At 39.8% G+C, this 25,487-nt stretch overlaps 1 protein-coding gene across 11 annotated transcripts in view; it reads right to left on the reverse strand.

Moving 5' to 3' along the window:
* Nucleotides 1-25,487, reverse strand: part of ZMAT1 (zinc finger matrin-type 1) — a 199,655-nt gene that overhangs the window by 37,871 nt on the left and 136,297 nt on the right. For 3 of the 11 annotated variants that reach the window (XM_070502292.1, XM_044763296.2, XM_044763295.2), the window contains exon 1: nucleotides 4,765-5,105. The exons of 2 other annotated variants lie outside the window; for them this stretch is intronic. In XM_070502292.1, coding sequence (XP_070358393.1) covers nucleotides 4,765-5,044 — 280 coding nt within the window. In that variant the 5' untranslated portion in view covers nucleotides 5,045-5,105. Of the gene's footprint in view, nucleotides 1-4,512; nucleotides 4,704-4,764; nucleotides 5,107-25,487 lie in introns of those variants that run through there. 6 more of the 11 variants (XM_070502290.1, XM_044763297.2, XM_014831389.3 and 3 more) reach the window with 4 other exon arrangements.

The raw sequence follows: 25,487 nt of genomic DNA on the forward strand, positions 1-25,487 counted from the left end.
AAGATCTCTGAGGAAAAGAACCAGAAGATTATCACATCTCTTCTAGGTAAGAGAACCTTCTCTGTTCACTCAAATTAAATGTTTTTTGGTTACCCTGATAAGAAATTGAAGCTTATTCAAATTAGGTGACTCTATATATAACTGGCTATATTTAATAAAATGAATCTTACTTGCATTTGTTACACGACAATTAGATTTGGTTGTACAAAACAACAAATTTTCTCTTTAAGACAACCCATCAGATCTTTACGGCAAGGACTAGCTATTAACTGCTTTAATGATTTACTGAAGTGGGAATTTCATAGTCCAACTGATTTTGATGCAAAAAAAAACTAGCACTGTAAAGAAATCTTTGCATATCCTATTTTAATAAAGTGACAAGAATAGAGCAAACCTCAGAAGGGTTGGCTGCAATATTGTAAACATAAATGTCTTTCTTAGTCACAGATTTGAAATTGGGCATTAAGAAATCTGAGAAATAATCATGTTAATTCTGCAAAGAGCATATGTGCTATATTCTCCATGATTACACCTTTAGAGATAACCTTGCTCAAACATTCTTGATTAGAAAAGATCTTTTTCAAATAGCTGCCTTGACCTTTGCAATCTTTTAACACCATTATAATCTTAGGAAAGAATGAGCAGAGCTCAAACTAAGCTATAGGAGACTTGGGAACTGACTGTGTTAACTTTGCCAAGGCATTTAACTCTCTTTTTCCCCTAATGGTTACACTCCATTTAAGGGGTTTTCAGAGATATTAACTGTGCCAGAAATGCAGATCTGTACCTGTTAGCATTATGAGCACTCACAGCTATAATGCTATCTAGTATCCTTACTTTCTCAGGCTATAAGATTAGTACATTATCTATGAGTTAGGCAAGTTTAGGCAATATTACACAGATTATCACAATCAAATCAAATGCCATATTCCCATGGCATATTAACAATTACAAAATACAATGAAATTAGCAAAATAATTGAGAGTACTAGTTGCATGTTTAATATTTACTTTTTCTTTATTTAAATTAAGTCCTTGACCTTCATAATTATGAGCACTCTGTGGCTAGCTAGCTCAGGAGTCATGCTTGTGAAATTAGAAACTGAATTCAAGTCTTGTATAAATCCATTAATTTACTTGATCTCATGACAACTACTTTGCATTAGAAAGTTATCATGCCATTCATTCCAACAAGTTAATAAATGTGAATAGATCTGTAAGACTGGTTTCAGGAGGAAAAGAATCAAAGTTCATATCCTAACAGATATGTATTGAATATAGTAGTGGACATGCTTAGTCAGTATTTTCACATATTGACACCTAAGGACAGAGGGTCAGAAATTAACAAATGGTCATTAATCTCTCTCCAGACATCCCCACCCTGCCAAATGCAGACAATTAAAAATTAATTCTAACAGTTTGTTAATTTTTCTTCCTAGATGCCAACATGAGATTTACAACATAATGTTTTAGTGTGCCTATAGTATATAAGACAGCATGGGCAGAATACAGCTTTGTAATAAACAATAGAACAATCCCAATAGTCTAGGAATCTAATTATATTTAAAACTGCATTTTCCCAAATTATTTTATTTATTCATTTTATAATGTACTATCAAGCACTACTATTGAGCTCTTTAATATAGCTGTGTCTAATTCTTCTGTATATCCTCAGCACTGAGCACAGTGCCTGGCACACACATATACAGGTGTTCAATAAATGATTCCCAAATAAATGAAGGAAAGGCTATTAACTAGGTTTTCTTATGGTGGACTTGAAACTTTACTGAATGAGATGGAGACAAAGGAAAGCCTTGTTAGGTAATCACTATGCAAATAGATTATTAACCAAATGAAAATGCAGAATGTTCTCCAATCTAAAACAGAATCATTTAATAATTTATTTTTCCTAAAAGGAAGAGGTAAATAAAAGGGTTTTTGTTTTGTTTTTTTACTATTGGAACATCAATGCTGGGTGAAAACGCATTTTTGAGCCATTAAACATTTTTGAAAAACTTCACTAAATGAAATATGAAGTGTCCTACGGAATTTCATGACTGCCCTTACCATGAATTCTGGGTAGGTATGTGTCTTTTCATATGTTTGTTCACTTAGTATTTCTTTTGTTTGTTGTTTTGTTTTTAAGTTGATTGCCTAATTTCCCATTGGTAACCTTTGAAAGCCTCTAATCTTCCCTGCTTGGCAATTTCTAATCTCCACTGACATTTGCTTATTACCAACCTCATGACAGATGAGATCCTCAGGGTGTTAGCCAAAGGTGAAAATGGATCAGCAAATGCTTTATCAAACCACTTTTAATGGTTCTATCTGGAGCAGACTTGTAATAATTGGAATATTGACAATTCTTTGCCACCTTTCTGAGCAATCTTCCAACTAGAACTTAAAAAACAAACAAGCAAAAGATACTGGCATACCACTGAGCAACATTTTTCTCTCTTCAATCCTTTATCCACTATCATAACTGGCAACTACTTACAGCCTTTGTAAGTATCTAAACAAAAGTATTTTGAGACCTAATAGTGTTTCGGACAGTGTACTATATCAAATATTCATCATTTGTTAAGTGAAAAGGTAAGAGAGTTTTGGTATGGAATGAATAGTTATTGAAGAATATTTACCTAAAATGAATGATAAGAGGTAATTTTTAGGTAGCAATTATGTTTGATTTTTCATATCCTAGTAAATTGTCTCAACATTAACAACACAGATTTCACTACTCACTGAATGTCAGGTAGTAACTATGAGTCAAGGTTTCTAATGGCTTATGAATCACTGTTCTAGTGCACAGCCATGGGAATGCCATTGACAGAAGATCGATGCAGAACTGCAAAATCATGGTTCATACTTCCAGATCTGAAATCAACCTCGAAGTTTCACTAGTCCAATACTTCTATTTCAGAAACGTCAAAACCCAAATCCAGGAAGCCTGGGACCTGTTCAGGGTCACAAAATCTAGTGGATAAACTAACAACAGAACCTAGGTTCACTGCACCAGATTCCTACGCTAGGGCTGTCCTCATTTTACCACCTAGCAATAGCACAGACAGGGTATTTCTGCTACTTTATAAATTTATCTCTCTTAAAGCTGTTAATATCTGCATATATTCAAAGACACCGCAACCAAGCCAGTCACAGAGCCAGGCAAAAAGCCGTTTTTTCCATGAGATACTGCTCCTAAACCTTACTGTGAAAAGGCCATGAGAACCAAGATGAATTGTGATCTTGACCACCTATAAAACTGTTCTCTCCTTCTTGCTGGTTATAGACAGTAAGTTTGGTATAAAAACAAAAAATCCAGATGTCATATTTTCATCCCAGAACAACTGTACAAATCCAGGCTGACTGAAGACACTAAATAGAGTCTTTCAAAGGCTGCCTTCAGTAAGACAGTTAATAAATTAAAAAATCATCATATTATAGTGTATTTCTAACTTTCTTATTTAGTAATTGGCATTTATGTAATGTGCCTATGACAAATATTACAAGGGTTTTTTTCACTGTTTCACCATTCCTCCAAAGTGAAAGGTGTGAAAGGTTATAGGATATATCGTTTAAAAATGTGAAGAGAAACTGATTTTTATGGGGTAATTTTAATGGTGTGTCCTCCTAAGAAAAAGGAAATTAAATTATTCCACTCTATTTTGGCGTCCTCGATCTTTCACTTTGGAGGCAAGTTAGCAACATAAGGAACACAGCAAATACTGGAAATTAATTATGAAATTTATGATGGCAAAATGCTTTACTGAGATCTTCGGCAATGGAATCGGTCTCAACCACTTAAGAAGCATTTCCAAAACTGCTTTAAATCACATTTCAATGGCAAATTTTACAGTTTGGTATTAGTAGGCTGCTTACAAGTATACAGTACTTTGTGTGTACTAAAATACCACTTACACTGAAATAGTCAAGAAATACCTCTTTATGTTAGGAGTAATATGTGTTGGTAGGTACAACAGCACTTATTAAAACCAAAATCACCTTAAAAATGGGCCCATAAACCTTGCTTTACAAGGTCACACCCTCAGATAGCCAAAGAAAAACTCTCCAAAGTGATTCCTGAAATCTGCTTCTGCCACTCTCTTCTTTTCTTCCCTCAGTACAAGCCTCTCCACTAGACCCTAAACTAGACCCTCCACTGGATCCTAAAATTCAACACCTACTTTAAAGCTCAAGTATACACTCTAACCTCCGCAAATTCCTAACCTTGTCTCTCAAATATCCTACTGCAAGTTTCTACGCTGCAGGATGCTTAATTTCACCAAAAGGAGTTTCCTCCCTCTCATTTCTTTGGCCTTTTCTTTTGATCTCTGCCCCCTTTCTCCATCAGTCCCCCTTCGCTTCTCCTGACTTCCTAGTTCCACGGTACTTCTCCCTTGCCTCCTCTTTTACCAAATCACACCTCAGCTTCCTAGAGCTTTCTAAGGCGCCCTGGCTGGGAGAGAAATTATGTGGTAATTTTTTTTTTCCCTTCAAACTCCTGCCTTGTGAATACCTGCAGTTCCTTTTCCTGGGGGCTCCCATCCTTTTCGGGGGGCGGGGGAGAAGTAGGGAAGCCCCTCTCTGCTTCGGTCGTCTTACACACTTCGGGGCTAATACGGCGGGGCGGGGCGAGCTTGGCCTTTACTGCGCCACAGCAGGTGGGGGGTGGGGCGGTGGCGAACCGCGCCCAGTCCGATCTCGGACGGGCCGAAGAGAGGCAGCGAAGGAGATGGGGCCGCCCCCACACCCCGGGACGGGAACTCACCTTCTCTGAGGCAAGGGCGGGTGTCTACTTTAAAACTACTGCCCCCCCTCCCCGCCGCCGCCATAGTGGAGCCTCCAAAGCCGCCGCCGCCGTCGCCACAGCCACTGGCAGGCAGGCAGGCAGGGGTGGAGGTGGCGGAGGAGGCAGGCACAATCACTGCCGCCGCCGCCGCAGCCGCCGCGCAGGCGGTGTAGGAGAAGAAGGAGGCGGCAGAGACGGTAGCTTCCTGAGGGGAAGACTCTGCCGCCAACGGCCCGACTGTGCTCCGCGCCGCCGCCATCGCAGCGAGACGCGGACAATCGCACTTGCGCCTCGCTCCCGTTGAGCTCCTTTAGCCCAGCCCCTGACTGGCCCCGCCCCGATTGGCCACGCCCTGCCTAGCCCCGCCCCGCGTAGCTCCACCCCTTTCGCCCCTCTTCCTGGCTTCAGCTCAAGTCTCGTTCTCGCTCCTTCTCTCCACCAATAGGAACGCTTTAGGCCCTCGGGCGGCCCCTCCCCTACTCCCACTGCTTGGCGTCACCAGCTTGTCTTTCCAGGGGGAGCGATGATGGCCGAGGGCAAAGGGTAAAAAGCGCGGGATGTGAAAGCACGTGGGCCCCACACAGTGGAGAGGCTCTTTCCCTAGGAGGAGCTAATCTAAAACCAATTTTAGGAAAAAAATGACTGGAAACCAATTGATTCTGCCTCCAAAATATCTTTAAAATGTATCTTCTCCTGTCTTTCTTATAACCCTCAGGAGAGAGGACAGAAATAAGCAGAAGCCTTGGTCGTAACATATTTTCATTGCAGCCGTAAATGACTGCCTATCTATCAATCTACCCATCTAAGTTATAATAAAAACCTGTAAATCTGGTACCCAACCGAAAAACTAGAATATCACTGATAATTTAAATCTCCTCACCATCTTTTCCCCAGCTTCCCTCCCAAATAAACCAGTATCTTGATTTATATTTATTATTTCCATGCTTTTTTTTCATATATGCTTATCGCATAGATGTATGACTAAACAATGTTGTTTAGTTTTGATTGTTTTCCAATTTCACAAAGTTTGTATCTTTTTCTAGGTAGCATTTTGGGAGTTGTTTCTTTCACTAAAAGTTTTGTTTCTAAGATTCATCCAGGTAGCTGTAATTCATTCACTGTCAATGCCGTACAGTATCCCATCCATTTCCCTGTTGATGGACATGTGTCCTGGAGCATCTGTGCAAAAGTTTCTCTTGGGTATGCTCTCATTTCCAGTCACTTCTGTTGCCCTATTTCAAGTCCTCATCATCTCTTGTTGGAACTATAGCATCTGTCTCACTCATCTCCTTTCCTCTGATCTGAATCCCTCCAATCTACTTCCATATTGCTGCCATATATCACTGGCTCCCTATTGCTTATTGGATAGTCAAAGGGCACATCTTCACACTACTAGCGTCCCCTCTCACTTCCTTGATCTCATCCTCTTTCCATTGCCCCCACCTCGCCACTCTGTTTTTACTTTATGATTCAGCAATATTAAATCTTCTTACAGATTCCTCTGAAAAATATTATTTCATGATGCAGTGTTATTGTATATGTTGTTCCCTCTTCCTGAAATGCCCCTTTCTCCACATTAGGCACCTGCCTAATGGACCCCTATACATCTCTTGAAACCCAGATAATACATCACTTCCTCGAGATAACCTCCTCTGTCTCTGCTTAGACTTAATTCTACCCCCATCTGTGCTACACCTATATCTTGAGCATATTTGTATTGTGTGCCTCTCTTCTTAATAGCACGGGACCATTTTGAGACAAAAGACAGTTTGTTTTATTTTTGACTCCTCATGCTCCAGCATGGTAGAGTCCTAGGACAAATGTCACAAACCAGTGGTCCCTAGGCCTAGGTCCCTAAGGCCCACACATATGTTTTAACTGCACAATTGTTTATTTACTTTCTTGTCAACATTTTAAAGGGGCATTTCATGGGGAAAAAAAGTCTCTTAAAAGCATTTGAAGATTTGGCAGTATTGACTGTGTGTTACTGACTGGCAACAACTGGCTGGAGCTGAATAGTAAATTCAGAGACTTAGAGTGCTGGGCTCTTATGAACATAACTTGATGTTGTTTTTGTGGTTCAGTAATTTATCTAAGATTTCCTGAGTTATTGGGTGGTTTCTCTAATCTTCTATCCCGTCCCTCTGTAAGTACAACATTTACTCATCAAAGAAATTACTGGATAGGTCATGCACAAGAAAAATTCCACTGAAATAGCCAGTAGGTATTTGTAATTTTATTCCTTTCAATGTAATTTCATTCCCTTCAATTTTATTCCTTTCAATGTGGGAGGGGGAATCCCTCAAAAGCATTGTTTCTCAAAATATGAATCACAGTCCACTTGTGTAAGAACTATTCAATCAGACTCTCTGGGGATTATGCATCACTCAGGATTCAGTCAGCAAAAGAGGAACTGCACTAGGTATTTCAAACAGAAAAGATTTAATATAGAGACTCAAGTATTTTAAATAATCAGAAAGGTTAGAGGAATAAAACTCAGGGAACTTTTCCAGATATTATCAGCTAGCACTGGGAAGTCTTTCCACCCCCTTCCATGCTCTCTCCCATGTTCTGAAGCTGGAAGCCTATGAATTACATTTCTCAGACTTCTTGGCCAGCAGGATTCTGAATATGGTTTAGGTCCCACCAATGATATACACATGTATCACAATTTAAATAGAATAGAAATAAAAGCCATTCTTTACATGGACTCCAACAGATATAAAACATGAGTTTTTGCAGTGGCCTCAGCTTTCTGCAAGCCTTGCACCCAAAGGCTTTGGAGGACCTATAAGCAGTGGTTTTACATAGCCCCCTGATCTTTGTGTGGCAGTTACAATTTCCTGTCTTTGGACCCTAGCAGTCACCAAATATTTATTAAATTATGGGATTACTTCTTTCTTCTTAGGCTCCATGGAAAATTATGTGTCTTCTGTTCAGTAAAACAGTAAAAAGTGGGGAGAGGATAATGCATGAAACCAAAGAAAGTAATCAGTTAATTTTCTCCATGTTCCCCAACTCCATTTGGTGACATGCCAAAAAATGCCACCAAGTCGCAGTCATAGACTTACAATAAGCACATACTTTCCTTTCTTCCTCTTATACTTATCGTTGCTCTCTATGACAGTAATGCTATTAAGCGAATGCCAAAATAATTTCTTTCACAGGAGAGAGGAAGTGGAATGTGGCAGAGTAACAATTGATGAAAGCCTCCTATGGGCTAGATGCTTCCCATAATTTCCCAGTCTTCTTACAAAATGATGTTATGTTGGGCTCATTAATCCCATTTAAAGAATGCAAACTCAGCCTCATGGTTATAACTAACTTTTCCGTGGTTTATAATTTAGCAACTGAAACAGTCTGTTTACATCACTGGACCACAGGGAGTGAACTATATTGGCTGAAATGAGTTTTAGCTACTGACTCCCCAAATCATAGAAAGAAGATGGGAGTGGAAGGAGTGTGGAAGTGGGTCTAAAATGGAGGTCAGAGGTGTCAAAAAGAAAAAAGGGAGCATATTTTTGCATATCTGAGCAATCAGTAAATAAACAAAGCATACCAGTGATCCTTTCATTATTTTTACAGTCAGACATAATATGCTTTGTTTGGATTAATATGGGAAATGAAAAATTCATTATCACCAAACACAACACATTTAAATGCATCATAAAATAGAAGAAATAATTAGAACGTAATTTAGTGGCATGTCACTAATATGATTGACATAAAAATGAATCTGACTAAGTAGAACAATGATGTTCAATTTTATCACAAATAAATCAAAGGTGAAAAACAATGGCAATCAAACATCCAAAGTTGAGCCGGCCTGGTGGCGCAGCAGTTAAGTTTGCACGTTTCACTTCTGTGGCCCAGGGTTCACCAGTTTGGATCCCGGGTGCGGACATGGCACTGCTTGGCAAGCCATGCTGTGGCAGATGGCCGACATATAAAGTAGAGGAAGATGGGCATGGATGTTAGTTCAGGGCCAGTCTTCCTCAGCAAAAAGAGGAGGATTGGCAGCAGATGTTAGCTCAGGGCTAATCTTCTTCAAAACAAGAAAAATCCAAAGTTGTTCAACAATACTAAAATTAAAGAAAACAAATAGACACATTGAGATATACAAATAAGAAAGACACAAGAGTAGATAGCTCGTGGTTAATCAGGGTTAAGATGAAAATATAATATAATTCATATATTTCTCCATTGTTTAAGCAGTAATAATTATAAATAAACTTATGGTGGCATAGGATGTATCTGATTGGGAATTGATGTTATAGAAGTATATGCAGAAAATATATCTGTGTATGCCTAATGTATTTGTCTCAAAGTATATACCTTCATATATTCTCATTCTTGTTCTCTGCTCACCACCCCCATCACACAAACACACACACACACAGACACAGACCTTTCTTGTCAGCCTACAGATGGTCTGAAGGGAACATCCTACCATGTGATTTAGCATCCAGATCTCTTTCAGAGTCACTCTTAATGCTTCCTATGCTACATAAACATCTAGAAAGTTCAAGAAACTTCTCAGTGTTTGAGAATTATAGGGAAATATTTTTTCATAACCTAAGTTTATCTTCTATGATTGGTTAATGGAAGAACACATTTAGGTATTGAGCACTTACTCACCCAGTGGAGTTTGGAGTCAGGGAATGATTTCAGCAACCAATTTCCTCTTGTTTTATGTGCTTTCCTGACCTCTGATTTTTACATTTTATATTACCCATCCTCTTTATATCACCATGAAGCTCTTGCTTTATGAGATATCAGCTGCCCTCTTAGGTCCTGTCTAGAGTGGTTCTTTCAGCTAGACTATTCTCTGCGTTCAAGTGACAATGAAGTTAAATAAAAGTAATCACACAACTAATAGTGTGCATTGGAAGATTTTTAAAATTTAGAACTAATTTTACCACCCAGCTAATAATTATTTTCTAGATGTAAAGAATGTCAGAATAAATGTCACTGTAGCCATTTTTTTTTGTTATTGCTAAAGGGTATATTTCATGTGGGCATTTTAAAAATACTTAACACAATTAAAGAATGTGAGATTTATGCTAAAAGAAGGGTCTGAGAATTTAGCTTGATGATATCTGGGGTGTGAGTGTGAGTGTGTGTGTGTACTGAATAGACCAAATACAATTCTTTGAACTACTCTTCAACAGAGCTACTCACCACAAGTCTTTTCTTCAGGAAAGATTTTCTTTTAAAATAAATAGATCCATTCTAGAAGTGTTTGGGTTAGCATCTGAATATTTTTATAGGGTGTTGTATTCCAGAACTACTCCAAAGCACCACAAGACAGTTAATCCATTATAATAATAAGAGTTGGCATTTATTGAGTACTGAACATGATCAGAGAAGATGTGACCTACTTCAGGTGCTAAAAAGACTGTTGGATCTGACTATGGGACACACACCTACTGACTCTCACTTTAGTACTCAATCCGAAAGACCTACTCCCCTGACTGTTTTGTCTTGTCAACCTCTAGCACAGATGTCAGGTCCCGAAAAGGAAGGATCTTGCAACTCTATAGCAAGTTTATATAGTAATGGTTCACAGAGTCCTTCGTCAAAGAAACCTATGGCCATTTACTTAGCTAAATGTACACTGGGGAAAAATTACCCACACATTTTTAGGCTTTTGGACATGGGGTTCTAGTTGACATTGACGCCTGAAGGCCTGAAGCATAATCATGGCCCTCTATCAGAGAGGGGGCATATGAATTAGCCCAGGTCTGACGCACTGTGGTTCCACTGAATCCGTCCAGGTCTGGCTCACTGTTGTTCTAACGAGTCCATGAAACGATCTGCTTGTAATCTCTCTAATCCACAAATATATAATTAGAATGGATATACATGGCAGGTGGCAGAACCTCCACATTGGTTCCTTAGCCTGTGAGGAAAAGGCTGTCATTCTGTGGAAATCTAAGTGGAAGTCTCTGAAACTGCTGCCGCTCCAGCCAAGACAGTAAACAAAAAAACATACAAAATCCTGTGGGGAGTGACAGAAATTTGAGCCTCCCCTAAAGGCTTAAGGGATGTAGGGGTAATGATACCCATCGTTTTCCCATTTAATTCATCACATGATTTGGACAACAGAATTGATTTATGGCTTTATCTCAGGGATATGTTTACACCCAATTCTGTTATAACATAGTTTGAAGAGATGTGGAACACATAGACATTCTGCAGAACACCGCTTTGGTCCACTGTTGACTGGATCAGATAAGAAAGAACTGACAGGTACATTTGAGTCCTTAGTAAAACACATGTGCTCCAGAGGGTGGGAGATGAAACCATCACAGATTCCCGTCAGTGAAGTTTTCAGGGGTTTTCTGGTCTTGGGCATACTAGGACAACTCTATGAAAACATAAAACTCATAGCATTTGCAGCCATCCACCATCCAGTAAGATAGATTACAAACTTGATAGACTTCTTCAGATTGTGGAGGCAGCATATTCAAACGTGGAAATACTATTCTGGCTCATTTACTGAGTGGTATGCAAAGGTACCAACTTTGAGTGGGGCCTAAAGTAGCAAAAGGCTCTGCAGTAGGTCCAAGTTGAGGTGTAAGCAGCCCTGCTGCTTGGGCCATATGACCCAATAGACCCTATGGTATTAGAGGTACATGTGGAAGGAACAGATGACATGTGGAATTCATGGCAAACCTCAACAGGAGATTTACAACATAATCTCTCATGTTCTGGAGCAAGGCCATGCCATCTGCAATGAAGAATTAGACATCCTTCAAAAAAGAGGCCCTGGCTTGTTATTGGGCCTTGAAAGAGACAGAGTACCTGAACTTTCGACACCAGGTGAACATACAGTTAGAATTTCCCATCATGAGCTGGATACTGTCAGACCCACAAAATCATAAGCTTGAGTGGCCCCAGCAACAATTCATCATAAATTGGAAGTGGTATGGCTGGGATTGGGCATAGGCAGGTCCAAAAAGCACAGTTAAACTACTGGAGGGGGCAGCTCAGGCTATCTAGTGATCAAAACTGTTGTATCATAACCTCAGGTCTCAATCACACTTAACAGCCATGGGAGATCCTTTATGACGAGCTGATGGGGAAAGAAACTGACCAAGCCTGATTCATGTACGGGTTGGCCCAGTATGCCATGCAAGCTGAAAATGGAATGCTACAGCACTAAGCCGCCCTCAGAGGTATCCCTGAAAGACATCCATTTTAAAGGTAAATCTTCCCAATGTGCATAGCTGTGGGGAGAGCATCTGGTCATTCACCTTGGTTGAATGAACTCACAGGCTGTGGAAAATGACTTGCCAAGTTGGTCAGGTCTTGGAAGGTGAAAGATTGGAATATCCAGTACAAGAAAGTCTGGGGAGGAGGCATGTGGATGAACTAATGGGAGTAGGCAAAAAATGAATATCTTTGTATTGCATATCAACACTCACTAGAAAGCATCTACCACAGAAGAGTTACTAAACAATCAAGTAGACAAAACAACCTAGCCAATTGTCCTCAACCAGTTCCTGTTAGAAGCCTACAGTTAACACTAACAAAATGGTTACTTGAAGGGAGTAGCCACTAACAAAAATAATGTAGGTTATGTATGCACACACACACATTAATCTGGAGACTATACATCCAAGTAATGCTGTAGGTTTATCTTGTGATATGGCAGGATAAGAGGTGGCAACATAAAAAATTTCCTCTTACACAGATATATTTCTCCTTGCTTAGTGTTTTTTGCCCTAAATATATTAATTTGCTCATCAGAAAAAGAAATTGATATAAATTTTTAAACTGTAAGATAAATTGGGTTCTAAATTGAATCAGAAAAACAATTTTGTATAAATGTTATTTCCTTTACATTCAAAGATGTTAAATATATATATCATTGACAGAAAAAATGAGGTTATAAGCACCTTTTACAAAAGACTGCATTTTTTGTTCAATCATATATCATAGTATATATATAGTGTTTATGTATAGTATATGTATATATATTTTAATAATATAATATATAATACCATAGATTCTCTTAGTATGTCTCTAGCTCCTGAACACTCCTGATCTCTCTCTCTTTCACACACACACCCCTTTCTTGTTAGCTGAGAGACGGGCTAAAGAATACGTTTTTTCACGTGGCTTAGTCTTTGAGTGTTCTGCCTGATTATCCTGTACCACACAAAATCCACTCTTGCCCCCTCAACTCCCTGCTACTGGCTATGTGATATCCAAGCTGCAATTTTGGATTTCTTCATCAGATGGCACTGACCTATGACAAACAATATCTATTGCAATTTATTTTAAATATAGATTGTGAAAAAGTATAGAAAAAAACTACAATTAATAGCCATGTTCAGTGACAACCTCTTTTCCTCTCTTACATTATTATTATGAATGCAAATAATACAATTTTGCATTTACTGAGTGGCTATATTATCACATGGTGCTGATAGAATCAGTGGATGTAAAAGGCCTACAGTCAGAGCAAAGAGATCACAGTATGCAGGGACTTAGGGACCCTGGGACAGTGGCCTGGATGCAGACTGAAGTAGTGCATGCCAGGATGTGAACCACCTACAACCAGAGATGACCAGTTTCACTTCAGCCACCAAGAAACTTCCCAGACCACCTGACAAATAGAAATGGCAAGCAATAGGATATATTGGAGTATATGAGGAAGCCATTTGGTGTAAACCTAATTCGGCCTGACTTTGTTTTTTCCAAAAGGGCCTGACATGGCCAGTGAGCATACATTGTTTATCTGCTTAAGCATTTGCTATGTCCCAAAGACAAGAACAAAGGCCCTTAAGTTAAAGGTGCAACTTCCCCCCACATTGGCATTTCCTTAAGGATAAGCATCTTTCCTTAGGCTAGGAACTGATTACTGTGCTCTCCTGTGACCACCCAGCTGGAGACAACAGACCTGCCCCCCTGCTGTGTCCATCAATTGCTGGGCTGACAGAGCAGTCTCATGAGTATTGTAAAAGGGACATTTCAATCATATGTGAAACATCTTCTTTGGGGGTATATAACCACTCTGTACACCTCACTTATTTGGTGCCCTTCCTTCCTTTGGGAAGGAAGGCCCCAGGCCATGGTCCTCACATTTTGACTCAGAATAAACTCACCCAAATTTTCATTTATAGACTGGTTATGGATTATTTTCGTCAACATTTCTTGGTGTAGTCACGCCAGGATTTCAAAGAAACCCACCGGAGACCACCTGGAATCTATACTGAACTGGCATTCAGTACCAATAGGGGCCCATTGAGCCCCCCAGATCACTGCATTCTTCAGGTGACCCTGGTGAGTTCTCCTGAAACCTGGACCTCCTTATTCTAAGTTGACGGTCTAAGAGTTTATATGAGCTGGTTAAGGTCTTAGGACTAGGTGCACACCCTAGGTAAGAGGAACCTAGGAGGAATTTCCTAGGCCAGAGGAGCCTAGAGGAACTTTGGAGTGAATGGGGCAGGCCGACCTTTTAATCTGGCTTTAAAATTGGAAAGAATTGTGTTTATAAAGTCTGAACAAACTGCTTGATAGAGAAATGAGAGACTGAATGTGTTCTGCTCCAAAGGAAAGGGACGTCTGCTCCTCCCCACCTTTTCCACCCCAAAGGTGTCCGTAGGTGACTGAGGACTTCACTGGGAGTATCAGAGGATCAATCTTCGTGACATGTAGTGGTCCCATAGAGAATTCCACTTTCGTTTACCGTAATTAATTATGGCGTGTCCGGGGAAGCGCAATGGGCTGGTCACCTGCTCTCTTGGCCCCCACAGCAGTTTTAGACTGCCGGAGGGAGAAACCAAGGCACGTAAGAGAGTGTTTACAACCTTTCTATAGGGAGTAACACTCACAAACAGTACATTTTCTGACCCATTACACTGTCCTTAGAAGTTATTCGGACTTTATAACAAAACAAAATTAAAAAAGAAGTAAGAAATCAAGCTTCTAAAGCAGCCTGATCAGTTCCCCAATGGGCAGCCTCTCCTCGAACTCCGGTTGGCTTCATGCTGTGACTGCAATTGCTTAACAAAGGGGGATCTCAACCCAGATTGCTAAGGCCAAAAGAAAGAAAGAAAGAGGAAAAAACTGAGGAAACAAGTTTTTCCACCGCAGTCTGCTATGAGAACACCTAACTCATAAATCTAAGGAAAATATTTGTTCTATCTGTCTGTTGTATGTGTGTGTCTATATCTATGTTATGAATGTGTGGTATTTTACCTCCGGGTGGTACAATTTCTAAAGAGCTCTGTTCAATGGACTTAAAGTAAGTGCTTACAAAAAGTTTTTCTAAATAGAACTAGCCCAAATGTCATTCAAGTTAGCATGATATAGATTAATTTTTGGTTAATGAAAATTTAAGTTTGCTGGTTTGATTGAAAAGGCATGTCTGGGTTTACTAGTCAAATAAGCTCACATTGTCTGTTAGAAATGTATCCGGAAAATAATAGCTTTAAATGATAACTAATTTTGTCTAATGTCTCAAAAAGATTTTGCGGGTAATCTAAATATCACTATTGGGAACAAATGATTTAGATATAAATGAAATAGGAGTTTATAGATAAACTTTTAGCAATAATTATAGTTTATGGCATGTCTATTTAAAATAACTTCCAAAATCTTTTTGGTAACTTGAGACTTTGAAGTTTTGCTAGGTTAATTTAAATGAATGATAAAATTCATTGAGTATCTAGATCATTTCCAAATAAGATATTAGACATTAATTATTAAATGTAAGTTTATCTACTTTTGGCTTCTTATTGCAGAGAGGCTAAAAGTGTTCGGGTCTTTTACTGTACAGTGGCATGTTTCTAGAAATTATGAAAAGTGTTTAGAATGCTGATATAAAAGACAATTCGTAATTGTTTACCTTTTTGGTGTTTACTAGGGTCTGTTAAAGGTTAAAGAGCTCTAATATATGTGATTAAAGCTACTACAAATTAATAAGGAAAACGTATTTGTATTCAAGGAAAGTAAGGTGTAAGTTTTCAGTAAAGAAAGTATAAAGAATGGAAGTATTTTATTTGGTTGGTTGAGATAAAATTTGTCCTAAAGTACTAGGAGGAAAACAGAAAGACATTGAACAAATTCTGAATGTAAAAGAAAGTGACAAAAAGTTGGTGGAAGTAAAACCCTGGGGAATTTTATACATGGTCAAGCTGGCTAAGATTAAAATGAATCTAAGTAAGTAAGTTGGTTTTAATGTGAAAAAGTAAGCTGGTACAAAAATTAGAATTTCACCTTCCCTCTTAAAAGGATAATTTTCTTAAACTCTTAGTCTGCTCTTGATAAGGAGGTTATAAAAGGTTTTTCCTTCTGAGTAAGTTTACCTAAAGGACAGAAGATCTATGTTTTGTTAAGGTAATTTCCTATGTGCAAAAAGACAAAGGTCTCTCTATTAAGGTTTTTTTTTTGCTGTTTCTGTTGTCACTTTGGTTAAATATTATTATGAAGCATTGTTTCAGTGGCCATTGTCTCATGATGCCAAGATCAGCAACCCCTTGGTCTTGTTTAAATAAGTGTTTTAAAATCTTTTGATATTTTTGACAAGTCCCAATAATTCATATCCCAAGTGAAGTCTTTATTTTGACATTCTTTAAGAATTTTCAGAGGGACCCCGGGACTTCTCAAAGAAATTTGTTCTCTCTTCCTATAAAGAAGGGATACTAATTAGACTTTTTTGGCATGCTAAATTACATGGGAAGCATTGTCAAGTAAATGATGATAAACCTTCTTAGGTTATATTATGTAGGTAAATAGTATTCACTATTTTAACCCTGCTACGTTGCTTTCAACATCACAAGGGGAGAAGACCACGACTGCATTCTGTTATTTAATTTGGTTTACAAATGGGTCTTACTTAAATGATAAGCAAGGATGTTATCAAGCTGGATGTGTTGTCCAGCCTCAAGGATGCCTGCTACTTTCTATTAACTCTGTTAACCCAGTAAAAAGATTTCCTTCTATGGGCTCAGGAAATCACCAGGGAAGAAAATATATGTATATATAAAGGTTGCAACAAAAGGGGAAAACAATACTTTTGGAAACTTTCTCCCACAGTGGCTCAGATAGCCTCTACTTGTTGTGCTGTATACCCAAAGCATAATCCAGAGAAGCTATTTCATGAGTCACAAGGCCACTTTCCCCTTCCTAAGGGAACCTTTGAGGTATGACAATTGGACTTTGTCCAAATGCCACCATCTCAAGGATAAATATATCTTGTAATGATCTGTATTTTCCCACATTGTGTTGAGGATTTTCCTTGAAGAAGAGCAATGGCTTTAGGTAAATTATTATTGAAAAGGATAATTCCTGTTTGAGGCATTCCTACCGAGTTACTCAGTGACTGGGGAACTCATTAAATCTATTTGTAATATTTGGCCAATAATGCAGCATTTCCACTGCGCTTACCATCCTCCAACCTCAGGATGAGTGGAAAGAACTAATGGCACAACCAAAACTTAATTGGCAGGCTTTCAGAAGCATTTACTCCCTCAGGGCCAAAAGCTCTTGTGCTAGCGCTCCTTAATCTTAGATCTACAATTTTTGTAAACATCAGCTGTCTCCTTTTGAAATAACAACAAAACAGCCTATGCAATTAGATGAAGAAATATATGAAGCAACATTGCTTAAGGGATATATTACATTGTTGTCAAGGTCTCAATGAGATGCCTAAAAGAAATGAAAGACTGGTAGCTGATTCTTTCACAGAGAACTCCCAGCCCTTAAGGATCATGGACTATAACCTGGAGAATTTATTTATGAGAAGAGGCATCCAATAAAAGACTCTATGCAGCCCTGTTGAAAAGGACCATACCAGGAGGAGAAGACAGCATCTGTTGTAGACAGCTGTCCCAAGACTCTGGACCGGGCCTGTATTCCCAACCTTATATCTCCTCATTTAAACCTTTGTTATGCTTAAACTGTATACCTATTTTATAATTTGTTTAGAATACTATCATAATTAAAGGAAATGATTAATTTGGAACAGACTGGTCTTGAAGGCCAGGCATTTATCGAGTGATTCCTAATGGAACTCAATGGTTATGTTGAACAAATCTCTGGCCTTGGCCACTGCCTGAATGGCTAAAACATTGCACCCTGAGTTTCCTTTAAAAACAGGGAAGGAGTCAGGCTGAGTTAAAACTTGTTTCCAATCTCCCTCTCTTTAAGGCCAGATGGGCTCATTCAGTGTTCCACTGGTATGGCCACCAAGCGGCTATCTTTGCTTCTTCTTTGGGGCTAAAAGATGTCGTTATTACATATGGAAGCTCTGACTAAATTTACTCAACAAGCCCTTAATGATAGTCAAGCAGGAATAACCTTATTTAAATACTGAAATGTCTTTAATGAGAAGGGCTGTCCTTCAAAACAGAATGGCTTTAGATATTCTTATTGCATCCCAAGGTGGTACATATACAATCATTCAGACTGAATGCTATGTTTCTATACCTGATGAGTCTTCCAATATGTCATCTCTGCTAAAGCACATGAAAGAACAAGTGAGTGCCTTATGCGATCCTACACCCAGTTTGATTTGTTTGGTTGGCTCCTTCCAGTATCGGTTCCCGTTTTCAATCAGGATTGTAATTCCTATTTCTATTACTTCTTGGAATTCTTGTACTTGTTATAAAAGTCAAACTAATTGCTTCCTTTACTCAGTGTTGTAAGAATATCATACAAACTAGAGTAATGATTGCTCGATGGCTTGAGATGGTCCATCTTATAACCCTGGAAAAATTTCCTTTTCTGATAAGAACTATGCCTAAGAACTCATTTTAAACTAATGTTTTCAAATATGTTGAACTATTATCATTGTTACTGTACTTGTTCCATGATCATATGCAATGCAAACTTGAAGTGTCATGGAAAAGCACATATACAATGTTTGTACAACAATCTAAAATTAATTGAAAATTATATAACATATGAAATGCTTCCTCTGTTAAGATATATACCTCTATGCTTGTCCACTATTTTCCCCCAGCGTGGACAACTGGGCAAATAAATGAGATAAAAGCCTAGCACCAAGGGACATGATGGACCCAGGGCAGGCAGCAACCACCCTGGTGCCGAGGGACAATATTTTGATCATCAATGCTTTCTATCAAAAGATTATAGATCAAAAGTGGAAAATGACAAATAGAAATGGTAAGCAATAGGATATATTGGAGTATATGAGGAAGCCATTTGGTGTAAACCTAATTCGGCCTGACTTTTTTTTTTTCCAAAAAGGCCTGACATGGCCAGTGAGCATGAATTGTATGTCTGCTTAAGCATTTGCTATGTCCCAAAGACAAGAACAAAGGCCCTTAAGATAAAGGTGCAACTTCCCCCCACATTGGCATTTCCTTAAGGATAAGCATCTTTCCTTAGGCTAGGAACTGATTACTGTGCTCTCCTGTGACCACCCAGCTGGAGACAACAGACCTGCCCCCCTGCTGTGTCCATCAATTGCTGGGCTGACAGAGCAGTCTCATGAGTATTGTAAAAGGGACATTTCAATCATATGTGAAACATCTTCTTTGGGGGTATATAACCACTCTGTACACCTCACTTCTTTGGTACCCTTCCTTCAGGAAGGAAGGAAGGTAAACTCACCCAAATTTTCATTTATAAATTGGTTATGGATTATTTTCATCAACACACCCATTTCCCAGCAGAGGGTCTATACGGGTCTCTTCATATAACAGTGCCCGAGAGAGGGTACTAGATTGGACAAAATGCATTACACTTCCCTGGTCTTCAACCACTAATCTTTATTCTACTTCAGATTGGCTAGGAGCAATACAAGTAATGATATATCCAGCTAACATATTAAGAATTTGTTAAATGCCCCGAACAATACTGCTTAAGTTATGTGCAGTCTTTTTTTTACTTGTTACTATACTTTTATATGGTGTGTATTTCCATTTCTACTTCACAGATGAGGAAATAAGTGCTTAGAGAAAATAGATAACTCTGATCAATTATCATGCAATCAGCAAGAAGTTTGAAGTCAAATTTTTATTAAATATTTCTATATATAGGATCTGTTTTTGAACTTGCCATTTTGTTCCTTAGCCTTTTGTCATCCCCATTCTAGTCATAAACGGGCACCTCTCACTTATAGGTCTAGGTACAGTAGTCCCCCCTTGTCCATGGGGCATATGTTCCAAGACACCCGGTGGATGCCTGAAACCGTGGATATTACCGAACCCTATGTAGACTATGATTTTTCCTCTACATACATACCTATGATAAAGCTCAATTTGTAAATTAGGCACAGTAAGATGTTAACAACGATAGCTAATATTAAAATAGAACAATTATAATGATATACTATAATAAAAGTTATCATAAATCTTAGCAACCTCAGCATATGATTTTTCTTCTTTCCTTATTGTCAAGAATTTTCACCTTTTCACTTAAAGGAAACACTTTACGGCTTCTCTTTGGCATATTTGAATTGCAGCATCACTACTCTTGTGCTTTGGAACCATTATTAAGTAAAATAAGGGTTTCTTGAACACAGCACAGCGATACTGAGACAGTTGATCTGATAATTCAGACGGCAACTAAGTGACTAACCGGCAGGTAGCGAATACAGCATGGATATTCTGGGTAAAGGGATGATTCAAGACAGGGGCAGGGCGCAGCTGGACAGTGTGAGATTTCATCACACTCCTGAGAATGGTGTGCAATCTAAAACTTATGAATTGTTTATTTCTGTAATTTTCCATTTAATATTTTTGGACTGCAGTTGACCATGAGTAACTGAAACCATGAAAAGTGAAACTGCAGATAAGAGGGGACTACTGTATACAATACTCAAATGTACCATCACCTTCAACTGAATGACATCTCCCCATTCCACTATCCCTTTTCTATCCTGGCACAAATCATGTTGGATTGGTGCCTGGATGAAGGGAAAATAATAGAATGAGGCTCACTGAAAATTGAGAAACTGCCCCTACCCTAAAAGGTTATTCTATATGCCACAAGAAGGCTTTCTGCCAAAATCTGCTATTCTTCTCCAATATGATGGTTTTGAAGTTTAGTTAACTGGAGGTTCCTCTTTGCAGGGAATAAAAGTCTCCACACCTGATGCCATACTTACTACTGTGTGGATCTGCCAGTGAAGAAAAAAAGATCTTAAATTAGTTCTCAGATCCAGCCTTACTAAATAAGATACCAGCCTGGATTTACTTCATTACAGTGACATAGAATAAGGAGCCACCATGGGATCCAGGATGACAACGCCAGTGATTCCCATCATAAACAGGCACCCCCAGCATGCCAGAGACTATATGCAAAAGGCCTAAAAATGTGGAGCATTCTGGTTCTGCTTGTCCTGACTGTGCCTTATTTGGTTCATGGTTTGGATCTGGGATTCTACCACTCTAGCTCAATGCCAAACTGCTTGGGCTCCTTTTTATCCTACTCTTTGGAATATTCAATCAGTTCACAGTTTCCTCATAAGAAATTACTCCATAACTCCTGGGGGGCGAAAGGCAAATATTCAGCCACTTTTGCAATAATTTTTCAAATGTAAAACTTTGCCTCAAAGTCTTGAAGCTAGTTCAGGATTCATGTCAGGAGCTCGTGGCTCTCAGCACACTAGAGTCCTTACAGGTATCATCCACAGGCCAGTAACAGACAATGACACAGACACCCACCACCACCTCAGGAATGACAACCTCAGCCTAGCAGCACAACCCTTTCAAGATGATAACCTCTTCCTAGTATACAAACACATCTCAAATGCTGATCTCAGCACAAGTTGGCAATCTCAGCCTTGACACTGATACCGCAAGATGTCCTGCCACCACAATCTCATGCCAAAGACCACCAAATAAAGATTCTGACCTCCTCTCTGTTCCCAAACTCAAGCCCTGGCTCTTCTGCCTCACCTGTATACAGACCTGGGTCCCCTATAATTCCCCCAACTGCTCTCTCTTCTTTCTCTCCTCCTACCTTATCCCTCAGTTTCAATCTATGCAGGCCTCTGTTTGCTACTCAGCTGATGCCGATGCCACTGTGGTTATTGTTGACAGCTTAACTGAAGATCCCACCCGTCCAGCTTATTTCTATCTCTGTGATTTCACATCCGCTCTTACACAATGTAAGGACAGCTTGCAAGGAACTAAAACCTATTGGCAGGCCCTATTATCTATCCTGCCACATCAAGGAACTCCTGGTAGATTATTTAGATTTGTTCTTGACCCACTCTTTTCCATTTTCATACACTGCCCTCTTGGTGCAAGCTAGTATCCCATAAGTTAGCTGATTTACTCTCATCAGTGCCAGACCATTTCATTTCTCCTCCTGTGTACCTAAAACCTGAATTGGGATCGTCATGTCCACTATCCCTACACAAAGGCCTAAAACTCTATCCCTTACTATGTGTAACAATTAGGGCCTGGCCATGATAACTGTCCCTATAACTGCCCCCACATCACCTCCCATTGTGACCCCCATAACTGCAGTAGCTATGATTTCCCCTTGTCCAATAATGCACACTTCACTCTCCAATATTCCCCAATAATCATCTCCACTTCCTACTTTCTTCAACCTGCTGGACATTATCTAACAACATGTCACCTAAGAGCTAAACCTCTAGTGATGCTGAGCCGGCTACCTGGTGTTCCAGCCTGGACAACCACTTATGCAACTAATTCCTGCCCCCTTGGAGGAGTTTGATAACCATATTAACTACTCATCATCCTCTCCCCTTCTGGCCCCTGCATTTCTTCCCAGCATTCTCTTGACCTCATTAACTTTCCCTTCATGAACCCCACACCATTCCTGCCTCTCACCATCAATCAATATTATACACAACCATGTCCCTCCATTAAGACTATTTGGTCCTCACATGTCTGCACTGATCTAAATTTTCCCATGAGAAACTCCACCCTCCAGCCCCCTTGGGCTACTGGTTCTCCTATGGCACCACTTTGATCAGCAGGGTCGCATATGCTACTCCTCCATTCCTCCCCCTTCTGCTCTATGCAACTTGACCTTTGTTTTATGCATATTTAGTACTCAGGTATCCTCATATCCAACTAGAAAATCCACTTCTCTCATCTAGCCTTCCCACAAAAAGAAGCACCAAACTATCTTTTTACCTATTATTTTGGGCCTCATCACAATCTTTGGTATACCAGGCACAAATTTAGATATTCTTAATTTATGAGCACAAACTCAGTTCATAAAGGCCCCTCAGATGATGTCACAACTCCTGGAAGACCATATATATCAAACAGCTCAAGCCTTAGAAGCCATTAATGTGGCAAAAGTCTCTGTAGCTGTTTTGGTAGCTGATAAAAGATTGGCATTGGGCTGCTTACTGCCATATCAAGGTGAAGTTTGTGCCTTAAAGGGGACCTTCTGCTGCAGGTGGGCCAATAACACAGCAAAGGTCTCCATATAGAACACATCAAAATAATAAATAATATTACAAGAGAACTCTAAGAGATTCCCTGGGCCCCAGTTGATTTCTTCTCCTGGCTATCTCCTTTTGCCTGCAGTGACCAGCTCTGTACAGGGATCTATAATAATTGTTGGTCTACTTATTTTGAGCTGGCTTTGCACATTTGTTCTCTCTCAAGCATAAGTTTATTTATGGGAAACCTGGTAGGCTGCTGTACTAAATCAGACATCAGGGATAAATTGTGAAGATCACGGGAAAAATCTTGTGTGTTCCCATGTATGTTTGATTTAGTGCCAGCAACCTCTAAGCCACATTTCCTACTTGTGTCTGTTGCCTCCTTCGGCATCCTGATAAGGCTCCCCGCACGCACACCCACTCCACAAGCTCATGCACTCTCTTGATGCTGTGGGGGTCTGGAATTGGCCACCCCAAGATATGTCTCTTTGGCATGATGATTATTTGTGGCTCATTATGTTGCAGACAGGAAAGCAACTGAAAAATAGAATTTACTTACCCTTTGTAAGAGACATTTACATTGTAAAGGAACTCTCCATCTGTAAAGATATCTCCCTCTGTACCAGGAAGAAGGGGAGATGACCTTATCTCTAGAAACTCTTAATCAATGGGGAAGGCAAGGACTTAAATCTGCATTTGTTTATTGTGCTTGTCTGCTAACCTCCTGTAACTGGCTGCCCCCACCCCCAGCATCCTCCTTTGTCTTTTGGTTGATATGATATTTGGGGTGGGGGTCTCGGCCATTTTGGTGAGTTGCTCAGCTTGCCTGAGCCTCTCCCATCTATACATTGACAAATAGAAATGACAATCAATAGGATATATTGGAGTACATGAGGAGGCCATTTGGTGTAAGCCTAATTTAGCCTGACTTTGCTATTTTTTCCAAAAGGGCCTGACTGTGGCCATTGAGCACGCATTGTATATCTGCTTTAGATATTCCCTATGGCAAGAAAAAAGGCCCTTGAGATAAAGGTGCGACTCCCCCCCCCCCCCCCCCCCCCCCCCCGCCCACCACCATTGGCATTTCCTTAAGGATTAAGCATCTTTTCTTAGGCTAGGAACTGATTGCTGCACTCACCTGTGACCACCCAGCTTGAGACAATAGACTTGCCTCCTGCTACACCTGCCAAGATAGCAGACCCACTACCTGCTGTGTCCATCAAGCGCTGTGCCGACAGGGCAATCTTGTGACTATTGTGGGAGGGACATTTCAATCATATGTGAAACATCCTGTTTGGGGGTATATAACCACTCTGTGCACCCCACTTCTTCGGTGCCCTTTCTTCCTTTGGGAAGAAAGGCCCCGGGCCGTGGTCCTTATAAAGCTTTGTTTAATTTTCTCCTGCTATTCTGTCTCATGTGAATTTAATTCATTCTCTGGCCAGAAGAACCCAGAGAAGGTAGAGGAAATGTCTTTCTCCCCTACAATGCCTCTTTTAAACTTTGTGCTGGCAGCTGCCTCTTTTAAATCTCATGCCGGTGGGGATTCCCTTTTATAAAATGCCTGTGTACTCGCTTCTCTCTCTGTGCGTCTCTGTGTATGTGTCTCTCTCTCCAAGACTTTTTCCCAGAGAGCCATCCTCCCAGCCCCTTGCCTCAGATTTCCCCACCTCTGTGAGTAATACATCTTTCTTTGATTGTACCAAAGGATTGCTGTCATGATTTTCAATATCTGAACCTAATCTTTGCAAGCAGGGAGCTTTTAAATGTCACAGCAGAGCTGCTATAACAGGAGGGTTTATTTACCCTCCACAACAGCCAAAACAATCAGGATAGGCTGTCCTTCCTCCAACTGGTCCGAATCTGCCTAGAAAAGCAGGTGCACATGCCCAGCTGAATCCTCCTGGAGGCCTCTGTTCCCACCCACGGTTCCCAGGCTCCTTTCTACACCATTCAGTGTGATAAACCTGAATATGGAGACCACCACCATTCCACATACATACCCATTTAACCAATATGGGCAGAGGATGAAGAGGAGATGGGATCTCTGAGAAATAATGAATATGTTATAATCTGAACAAATTTGTCTGTCTTGGAGAGAAAAACCAAATAAGGTGGGAAAACTCTGTCCTTTTGGAGAGAAAAGTCAAAAACAGAGAAATGGTTTTTGCTCTGATATAAGCAAATCCATTCATTAATTCAACACACACTTACTAAATACCTTTGTTCCAGGAGCTCCAACACTTAGTTCGAGATAGAAAGATGAATAAGAGTGCATAGTCCTTGTTGTCAGGGAGTTCATAGTCTGATGGAGTAGGCAGACAAGTAATCAGGCTTACAATTC

The sequence above is a fragment of the Equus asinus genome, chromosome X (assembly GCF_041296235.1).
Source record: "Equus asinus isolate D_3611 breed Donkey chromosome X, EquAss-T2T_v2, whole genome shotgun sequence".
Classification (NCBI taxonomy): Eukaryota; Metazoa; Chordata; class Mammalia; order Perissodactyla; family Equidae; genus Equus; species Equus asinus.